Source organism: Prosopis cineraria, unplaced genomic scaffold (genome assembly GCF_029017545.1).
Source record: "Prosopis cineraria cultivar Desert tree isolate PC_DT_omini unplaced genomic scaffold, ASM2901754v1 PC6, whole genome shotgun sequence".
NCBI classification, from domain to species: domain Eukaryota; kingdom Viridiplantae; phylum Streptophyta; class Magnoliopsida; order Fabales; family Fabaceae; genus Prosopis; species Prosopis cineraria.
This window is the reverse complement of record NW_026555337.1, coordinates 12192023-12203113: the sequence shown is the minus strand read 5'-3', so window position 1 is coordinate 12203113 and position 11091 is coordinate 12192023. Positions and strand designations below refer to the sequence as shown.

At 30.7% G+C, this 11091-nt stretch overlaps 1 protein-coding gene across 1 annotated transcript; it reads right to left on the bottom strand.

The window, feature by feature from the left end:
- Nucleotides 1-1768: 1768 nt before the first annotated feature.
- LOC129314271 (uncharacterized) lies at nt 1769-3966 on the bottom strand. The gene is made up of 6 exons (XM_054957656.1): nt 3569-3966; nt 2967-3010; nt 2751-2861; nt 2537-2629; nt 2324-2430; nt 1769-2086 (listed from the first exon to the last, which is right to left on the bottom strand). Exons 1-6 carry the CDS (start codon nt 3794-3796, stop codon nt 1944-1946), a joined length of 726 nt encoding a protein of 241 aa, XP_054813631.1. The 5' UTR covers nt 3797-3966; the 3' UTR covers nt 1769-1943.
- Between the last annotated feature and the right edge of the window lie 7125 nt (nt 3967-11091).

Sequence of the window (11091 nt, the reverse complement as noted above, 5' to 3'; positions counted from 1 at the left end):
TGTTCTATAAAAAGAAACATTGTTCTTCAGTGCATTAAATAATAACGGGACATATAGTTCACACATAAGATATTTTTTTAGTTTATTCATTCAGAAAATTACCATTTCAATTTTTCCCTCCTGTAAATCAAATCATATTGCAATTTGGTCCTCCATCGGACTCTTTTTTTTCCAACTCATTTTGTGATAAATAAATGTCATAATTTAGTTCTTCACAAATAAGATTGTGAACAGTAGGAGCTTTCTATCAATTTATAAAATATTGATACTCCACTTTTACACACACACACACATCCAAGCTATAGGTCGTCGGTTCATTAAAAACAAAAAACAAAAAAGTCATACAGCAGTAATATATTCCTTTAAAAAAAAAACATTTATCAAAGTTATATGTTAATGTTATCACTAATGTTATGCTTTGGCAAAATAAAAAAGTGGAAGGAAAACGTGAGGAGAAAACAATATTTTTTTCCTACTTAATTAGGGAGAAAAAAGTAATCATCATTAATCACCCCTCATGGCTTAGGTCAAGTTTGCGAAAGCAGTGTAATGGAAGAGTCATTGGGTAAGTGTGATGACTTCTTCTTCTTCTTCTTCTTGTTTTTTTTAGATACATAGTCTATTATGTATTTAATACCATTATTTAACGGTTTTTAGTTTTAAATTATTTTTAAAATAAGTTCTCGAGAATAATTTCCTATTCAATTTTCATTCTCATATAACCTATGTAACCAAAAATTGACCTCAGTTTTAGGCTTTTCAATGCCAATGCCAGTATCTGCTACATACAATTGGAATAGAACTGATCTGCAAAAGGAAGCGGTGCATAAGCAACCAGAACATATGTGAAAGAACCAACAAAAAGATATCATGCCATTACCATTGAAATTCCCTCTTATCAGATTTATCAAATTATTTACCACCTTTCTTAAAATTAGATAACAAGCAATTTAGGTACCCTTCATGCTCAAAACTCAAAAGTGAATATGATACATCCGGAGAAAAATATAAAGGAAAAAAGATGATAAGCTTAATGATTAAAAATGGACTCCAAATACAATTACATTCTCTTGTATCACTCTTTCCTTTTTCTTTTTGGCTTTTTTAAATTATATGGTATACACTATTATCGTGTCAGATTTCGGCATTGTTAGACACAAATGGAAGTATTTCTCTCAATGTGATTTTCTCCATCCCCAAGGTTCAAACACAAAATTCTACTTCAGGAGTATTGAGCAATAGGTCTCTTCTATTCGACCCAATCACCATGATCTCTCATGTCACTCTTTTTTCCAAATGTTTGAATGCAAGAAACAAGGGGTCTAATTTTGATAACAAGGAGATTCTTGAATAATACTGCTCTTTGCATATCTGGTTTGAAACAGAGACTCTGTGAACAAAACAGTATCACAGGCCACTCTAGGTAATCTAAGTAGATAGAGTCGTAAGTCCAACCAAACAAAAAGAACTCATACTGTTGACAACCAGATGATATCATGAAATATTAGAGACAGAGCATAACACCTTGATTGGATCCTATGTTTTGGCATGAGGCTCAGGAAAAGAATGCCTGAATTTCGCCAGTGACCTGTTATACACAAGTGCACAAAGACGAACAGAAAACGGAAATTTACAGTTTACTGAAGAAATTATGATAACATAATTATGAGAGCCAGAGTTACAAGAGTTCTACTGTCGGTTATGTTACTCATTGTCACCGCTCTGTAATAAATAGAACTCAACTAAGTAATGAGAAAAACAGAGAACATACAAAGAAATTAATTTACTACTCAAATCTGGAGAATAATACGGTTAGTTCAGTGTGTGTGCGCTCTGTGCAGAAATACAAGTACAAATGTACAACCGCTGAAAAGTAAACAAACATTCTAAGTATGACACTGTTAGAGTATCACAAAGTCGAGATCTTGTACAAGATGAAAAATTTACTCTGTTTGGTCTTCAATAATTCTCTCTAAAAACAGGTACTGAAGAGCTATGGAATACTTCGCAACTTTTGTCCTATCAGGCTTCTGAGTTCCTGAAGAACTCCTACCTTTTAGAATGAATGACCCGGTTTCATCTCCTTCTGAAAGATCCAGTAATATGACAACTATTATTTATATGTCACTTAAAGAAGCACAAGTGACATGAAAGTGAGTGCTATAGGGTAATGAAAGGACACTTCCTACTGCCAAGGCAGGAAGCCCTGTACTTTAAATGTTCATACAATAATCTAATGGCAGGAAATGGACTCAAACAGGGGCAGCGGAGGAAATAGCCAAGTATAAAGACCATACTTACATGGTCATTTCATATAACTAACCTTTAATTGTAAAAATGGAGGGTATCCATTTCTTATAGATGAAATGCAACCTAGGGGAGTCTCCATGGTATGTATCTGATAACAGAAGCTTGCAAGATCCTTTTTGACTGTTAAAAAAGTTATTAAAGAATTTTATCAATATATCAGTCATGCAATGAAGCATCTCACTCAGGTTCCATACTACAAACTCTTGCAAAAATAAAGCACACTTACTTTGCATAAGTAATTGCATTGTGACATAAAGCTAGGCTCCTGACCATAGCTAAGTCTCTTCCACGAGGATTAGAATGCCGTTCTTGGCAGATCCTTTGAGAATTCAGAATTTTAGAAAAATGTTGCTAAAGGGAAGGGCTAGAAAATTTTCACATAGAGATTTAAAAAAATGTTGCAACTAAGCCCATATCTAAGACAATAAAGACTGAATTACCTATTATCAAAGAAATCTCCAAAATCATCAATTATAACAGCAGCAGGCAAAACATCATAGAGATGGAAGGCGGCAAAGTACTTGTTGATGTCCTCATCATCATTCACATACCTTACTTAACCGAGAAAAAGGAAAAGATGATCAAATTTCAAAGAAGAACTAAAAAAGGAATCAGAACTACACATAAGTAGTAAGGAGTAAATGATATGATCGTACTTCATTTGTATACGGTGGAAGACATCGGAAGACGCGTCAATGCCCTGAAATTAACAAAACTTGAAGTCGTTAGCAAAAGAAGGGAAACCACATTACACCCGTTCGAACTATGGGCACTATAAACTTCAAAAAGTAATAAACCCCTCCGTGAATTTGGGACCTAAACAGAAACACTAATTCCTGGTTAAAATTAATGGCAACGACCCATGTGATTTTGACAAATACAACTCCCTAACCTGGAATTTTTCTTTTTCAGAGCTAACCTAATGCCATAATTTTGAACGAAATTATTATACTTGACTTAGCTCAAAATTCAGTTCTAAACAGATTCCCTCTAATTTCAACAATAAAGGGATGTTCATTATTCCATGCTTTCATTTTAAGCCCAGTATTTATCACATTCTAAAATCGAAAGCACACCTGCCAATTTTGTAAGGGAGATTTGTATACCTCAAAATTTCTAGTTTTAAACAGATTATCTCAAATTTCAACAATCATGGGATATTCAATTCTTTCATTTTAAGCTCAGTGTTTGGTCACACTCTAAAGCAAACCTGCCAATTTTTTTAATTAGGCACAAGGTCAGGGAGAGATTTGAATACCTGAGAAAGAAAAGGGGGTTTGGAATCCAACTTGTGGCGGTTACAGATGAAGAAGACATTGGAAGTGGTTGAGCTGGTGCGTGATACTGCCACATGGAACGCAAATTGAAAAAGCAGAGAGGTTTTGCCAGAGGAAGGAGGACCTGAGAGAAGAAGCAGATTCGGAAGGTTTTCAATTTCTTCAGGTGGGTCTGAGCGTCCCCTCCAGAAAAACGCCTCCACCACCATCACTATCGAGTTCGAAGCGTTTTCGTTGTTCGACGATCGCTGCGATTGAATGCACTTGACGTCCTAGAATGGAACTCTTTTCGAATAATGAGGAGAGAGCATCGTCTTCCTCCTCATGCCTGCCTTACCACCGTATACAGTTCAAAGATGTTGCATAAATCTCATTCATTCTTTTTCTTAGATAATTTATTTTAAAAGGTGTCAAAAATATAATTTACTTTAAAAAAATTAATTTTTTAATCCATTAACTTTTAATTCATTTATAACTCAAACTTTTAATTATGATTCACTGTAATTCAGTCCCTTAATTATGATTCGTCTATGACTCAGTCCTTCAACTTTTAAATCACTTATAAATTAGTCCTTGAATTTTTATTAATTTTTTTATATTAACTTATATCTCACATCAGTAAGCAAAAGGAGGGTATTTTAAAATAATATATGAGCATTTTTATTCCTCTTATTTGATAAAAATTTTTAAAAAAATTAAAAAATAATGACCGAATTATAGGTGAATCAAAAGTTGAGGGACTAAATCGCAACGAGTCATCGTTGAAAGATTGAGTTACAAGTGAGTTAAAAGTTAAATAATTAAAAGATTAATTTTTTTATTCTAAATTAAACGAAAATGTGTCGATGTCTTCATGGATCATCCAACAAGACAATGCTTTCTTTTCTTTTCTTTTTCGTTTTTAATGCAAGACCACCGCAAAGGCCTTTTGAAGAAAAAAAATCAATTTATGTCAAAGTAAACAATGCTTATACACTGTAAGGATGGGTCAACAAAAATTATGGAATCTAAATTATCATTCAAAGCATGATAAGCTAACTAATCTGTACATTTATTTATTTCTTTAAAAACATGATCAAAAATTATAATTCAATTTCTCATAACCGAGTCTTTAATTTTATTGATAATATTTGAAAGAGGGTGGCTCCTAAAGAATTCTCGTTGAATTAGTGTGAGGACTTCAATTGAATTTGAGTAAACATTGATCTTAGTGAAATTGTTATCCCAACAAAGTTTAAGGCCTTTGAGGATATCTATAAGTTTTGCAGCACTATTGTGATAATAATCAAGGTATCTGAAAAAGCCTTTAAGCTAATTTCCTTAATTGTCTTTAAGGATACCTCCATAGGTAGTAGAGCTGTTGCAACCAATAGAGTCGCCAATCTTATCCATTTAGGTTCGGGAGGGCACCATTTTGCATAAGTCCAATCATATCCCAAAGGGTTGTTGTTAAGTTTTGAATGCATGTTAAGGTCATTGATAATGTCTTAGGTGCAACTGAAAGCAATGTTTTTAGTAGGATGACATTCTTCATAATAGATAACTTCACACCTCTCCTTCCAGATATCCCAGCATATAAGGGCAAAAAGTCTCTACTTACGAATTCTTCTAATATTAGGTTTTGCCAGATTTTTTTTGTTTTGTTCCATTCCAAAGTAACTAGTCTTGCAATGAAAGAGAAAAGAAGTATTAGTCTTGTGATTTTTGACAAGGTTCAGCCATACTTCTCTAGATTTTATACAATCATGTAGGATGTAAATTGAAGAGTCAGGAGAATTGCAACCAAAGGGGCATATTCTTTCACAAGAGCCTGCGTCCCTCATGTTAACAAATTTGGATTGAAGACATTCCCAAGTGGCTATAAGCCATTTTCTAATAGTGGGACCAAATATCATTTTTGCTTTCGCCTTGATGATTGACAATTGCTTCATAGGTGGATTTGATAAAAAAGTGGCCATTCGAAGATGGCCTCCAACAAAGAATGTCATCCTCACCATATGGATTAGGATGTTGGATAAGTAAGATTGATTTTATCACATCCAGGTGAAGGTAAACAGCCAATCTTATCAATATTCCATCCTCTTGTGGTAGAACAAAAATCAAAGACAGTTACATGAAGCCTGAAGGGTAGAATCAGCATTAGGAGAAGCATATTTAACAAGGGGCTCAAGAAGGAAAGACCACCTATTATGCTAAAAAGATATCAGATTGCCCTTATTGACTTTCCATCCAAGATGAGCTATGAATTTATCCCAAACTTTACATATATTAGACTAGGTATAGGAAGAGGAGCTAGGTTTGGAAGCCATAGGTATAGTGGGCTTGTTACATTTGTATGTGTCATGCGCATCCACTTTTACATCTGCATATAACTCTACTATAATGCTCCTTAATGTATGAAATATAAACGGTTTTCATACCAATAAAATTCTTATTCGTATAAAAATATATATTATTTTTCTTTTAATCATTATTGCCAATTTATGATAAATGAAAAGAAAATCATAAATACATGGTAAACATAGAAATAAATAAATTACTTATATTTTGGACTAAGATTATATGGAAAAACAACTTATATTTTAGACTGAAGAGATTATCAAATAAACTAACTAAAATTAATGTGAGGATTAGTAGAGGTTCTTGTTAGTTAAACAAGAGTTGGGGGTTCAAATCCATAGGGATATATACTTTGATATATTTTATATTGAACGAATATTGATGAATTAGACGTTATAATGACTTATTACAAATTTTTACATTACAAAGACCGTGATAAAACCTTATTTGAAATTATCAATATTGAATAAATCATTGATTTAAAAAAATAAAAGAAGTATTTATTAATACTAATAATATACTAATATAGATAAATTGCAAAACTTTTGAACTTTGCAGTTCGCAAAATATCCAAGATATCTTAAACTTTGAAATTCTTATATGACCTCAGTAACTTTAGTGCATTTTTTTATTGTAGACAATATGAAATTTAATAAAATTATTTAAAAAACAAAATTTGTTGAGATTTCCATGCCCAAACTTGTGTGTTGACAAGGAATTAAGGATTCATTATCAAATTTAGAAATTATACGTGTAACCAAATGCTAAAAAAAAAAATCCATGTGCAGTTTATCACGGATATTAATATATGATGGGCCACTAAATTTGATGGGCCATCATGTAACTGTTGTGGGCTGGGCCTTTTAAGCCCATGTAGTACCTGGTGCGGCAAAATATTGTTTTTTTTAAATATGATGGAATTGATTTTTTGGGTAAAAACATATGATGGAATTCTGAGTAATGAAAGGAAAGTGGAAAAGGAATAACTTCACATGGATGTTTGGTATTCTCAAATCCAAACTAATTCCACCATAGAACCCCAAACCCTCTTCCATTCGAGGAAGCAAATAATTGATATAAATTACAACTAATCTTGTAAGATTTTTAATTCGCTCGTTTAGTTACTTCCTACCAAGGTACAAAAATCAGACGAGTTATTAAATTGATCAAGGTAGCAATTCAATCATGGCTGAATGAAGATAAATATAATTTAATTAAAATATATGAAATAACACAAATATGATGAATTGTTTTTTTTAATTCAAAATGATGTCATCTTTGGCTTAATAAGAAGAGAAAAATATAAAATCTAATTTGATTAATTTGTCCAAAGCTCTTGATTGAGTCGTTTAGAATACTGATGCACTATTTCACTAGTCTGACTAGTCAACTCAAGTTAAGTTTTAATGCTAGGCTTATTGCAACTTCTCTTTCAATATTATGACCACACTATTTTATTGACGATACCTAGAGCCGGTAACTCCAACCAAGCTCAAATTCACCCAAAAAAAAGTTATGATCAAGCTTGATTATATGAGTTCTTTTTAAAAAGTAGGATACTTGAAGCTTAATCTGAATAAGTTTGGCCACTGAAATTACAAGCTTTATATGTATGTAGAGCCGATAATTCAAGTCAAGCCCAACGAGCTAGCTTGAATCTTTCCTAAAAATGTCCCATATTGAGCCGATCCTAATAAACCCTAGTTCATTTGAATTACTGGCTTTAACTATTCTTTTCTGTCCTTATTATAAGGCATTTTTAACTACTTTACTAGAACTAAGGAGAAATGATTAAGTGATTAATTCTATTTGAAAAATAAAATAAACTTTCAATTATACTGCAATTTAAATGTAATTTTTTAAAATCTTCATTACATTGTCATTACAGCCTGAAGAATCCTTATATTAAGAATGAAAGAATCCTTCTAAATGGTAACTTATAATAGAGACCAAAAAAAAAATAATACTCCCTCCGTTCAAAAATATAAAGCATTCTACCCTTATTAGATACCCTATAATAAATATAAAGTTATTATCAATAGGAGCACTTTTTTTTAAAAAAAGGCAATAATTATACTTCAAAAGACTAAAAATGTCTTACATTTTTTAATATTCAACTCTTTAAAAAAGCCTTATATTTTTAAACGAAGAGAGTAACATTTTTTTAATTTGTTAAATTTATTGTTTTGTTTTAACCATCAAGGATCTTGAAACTTATGCATTATTTTATAAATTAAAAAACATATTACTCCCTCTATTAAAAAATGAAAGACATATTTTTTGAGTAGTTAAATGTTAAAAAATATAAGACATTTTTAGTATTTTAAGGTACAATTAATGTGATTTTTTTCAAAAAAATATTCTTAGTAAATGAATCATTTTATATTTAGTTTTAAGTGAAACATGTTATTAAAAATATTTGAATGAAATTTAATTAAAAATATCTTAAATTTTCTTAGTATTTAATAATTTATCTTCATCTCCCCACGATTAATATTTTCCATTTATCAAATAATGATTGATTCTTTTTTTCTTTTTTTTTTTGTAACGGGAAAGGCCACGACAAGAACCATACAAAGACAAGAATCAGGTCATGTCAACGCTTGAAAAGATATCACACCCTAACGGTGGTTCGTCTAAAATCTTAACAACAAGACTATCAATAAGCACTTGATATGCAATCCAATCTGCATAATTGTTGGCTTCTCTATAGACTAATCTAAAGTGATCATCTAGTCTCACATAGTAAGTTCTCTAATCTTCGTGATTGTTTTGGAAAGAGGATGATTATCATTAAAATCACAATGGATAAATGAAAGAGCTTCAAGAAAATCAGAGTAGACATTTGTTAGATATGGCAATACACCCAAGAGGGGGTGAATCGTGTGTTTAAAAAATTTTCAATTCTTTTAAAACCTTTTCAATAAAACTGTGTTTAAAAGAAAGTCTAAATAAATTTGAGTTCTAAACTTTGTTTGTAAAAATGCTAAAGTAATCTTCACAAGCTCAACATGTGGAAAAATAATTTCTATGTGGAAGTTTAAGTAATAAAATGTACATATATCAAATTCAATTTTATACATTAAAATATAACATTAACTAAAGTTGCTTAAAATATAAAGAAATAAGGGAAGAGAGATTGTAAATAATGATTTATTCTAATACAGCTCCACATTTTCATCTAGTCTCCAAGCGACTACTTGGTATTTCTTTACTATAACACAAGCTTAAGTAGGTACTTGCTATCTCAATACATTCACAAGTTTAGTTTGAGTACTTGTGGGCCTTTATAGCAACTCACTTTACTAGTGAGCTTTTTTTTTCAAGAGAACAACATCTCTTGATTGCAAGGGAAATCCCTCCCTCACTTTTACAAAGATTTTAAATATGTAAATCACTCAATTAAAACTCTTTCTAAGAGCAATGATGGGTACAATGAAGCTCTCATATTTAAATGATGAAGATATCAATGATATTGATTCACGAACAATGATTTTTGCATAATAAGAGTAATATAATCATAAATTTATTATCTTGATTATTTATAAGGTTAATCACTTATTAAGATGAGTTTGGAGTGTTAAATTTATAACCCATAGAGTGAAATAGGTGTTAAAGACATCATATAATCGTTTATAGTCATTGTACAGTGATTATAGCTGTTGGTGACATTTCTTGTGTGGAACTAAAGTTTATTTACAGGTGTTTTGGAGATTCACAAGAAAAGGTGACAAATCTCACTTAAGAACATGACAAATCACGCTTAAAGTGTCATGTGATATAACTCAGGTGACAAATCACGTGTAGGTACAAAATGATTCACATGTGTTTTGGACCACATAAGCTATTCAATGAGAAACAAGGCTTTTGGGTGACATTTCACTTGTGTGTACAAGGTGCTTTACGTGTGATTTGGACTATAAAAGCTATTCAGTGAAAATAAGACTTTTAGAAGTTGATTCATGCATGAGTGTAGTAAGGTTTCAAGCTTGAAATAGATATTGAGGCTATTTCAAGATGAATCATACGTGTGACCCAGTATGGATCATCACATGTGTTTTGAAGGGTGCCACTACATATGATTTCATAAGGCTCTAACTCAGTCAATACAACTCTAAATATGACAAATTATATATCATTGAAAAACTCTTGAAGTCTAATTTTCAATGAAAGAATTTCACACTAAAATTAAATATAACTTTTGAGATATGATTAAAATAGTGAACAAAGGTCAAGTCTAAATGCTGTGCAGAATCAATATCTTAACACTCAATTTGTAAAATTTATATCTTTCTTAATAGAACTCCATTTTGAATAACTAAATTATCACTAAAAATTTATTAAAGTCTATTTTTAAATAAGATATGTTTCACATTAAAATGATTTATGTAGTGAGAGATATGATAAGAAACATGACCAAAGGTCAAAACTAATTTTTTTTGCACAATTTTCATTTCAAAGCTTAGATTTCAAGTGTTCATGACTTTTTCAATTTAACTCCATTTTGAATAAATAGAAAAATTTGAAAACTTTATGGAGTTAGTAATCAAAAATTTGTAAACTTTACGAGATATATATGATCAAAGATGAAAAACATGATTATAGAAAATTATATCTTACTATTTCTCTTAATAGCTAAAATGCATGTTTTGATTTAAAATAGCTTGAGCCAATATTGTATATATAAATCAATAAGTTTAACATAAAGACTTATAGCCTAATGATATTATATCTATCAAGTTCAAGGCTTTCAAGGTGCATCCAAGTTTATATGAATGTCTTCATTCTTCTTAAGCTTTTTTTGAATCATTTTTCTCTTTATGTTCTCTCATCTTGAGTGTGGCATGCATGGTAATGATGACTTTGAATTTTTCCTCTTCAAGTTCACTCTCATCTTTACTTTGAAAAACCTTAAATGATATATTATGAACAAAATAGTTAGTTCAAATATCAATATGCATATACCTAAGTTATGAAAGATGAAATTATGAACACTCTTAGATATAAAATCAATTTAAGATAAAGAAAAATTAGATAATATAAATAACTTTAATGCACACAAATTATTTTTTTTTAAATCTCATTTAATATGGAATAACATAAGAAAAAAACACTTTAAAGCACTTATTCTATAGTCATAGTTAATTCTCTACATGTGTGTGTG

Coding starts and splice junctions, on each gene's coding strand:
- LOC129314271 (XM_054957656.1), bottom strand. CDS start 3,796: ATGGTGGTGGAGGCGTTTTTCTGGAGGGGACGCTCAGACCCACCTGAA. Junction 2,862..2,966: donor TTCCACCGTATACAAATGAA/GTACGATCATAT, acceptor CGGTTAAGTAAG/GTATGTGAATGATGATGAGG. Junction 2,087..2,323: donor CTCCATTTTTACAATTAAAG/GTTAGTTATATG, acceptor TGGATCTTTCAG/AAGGAGATGAAACCGGGTCA.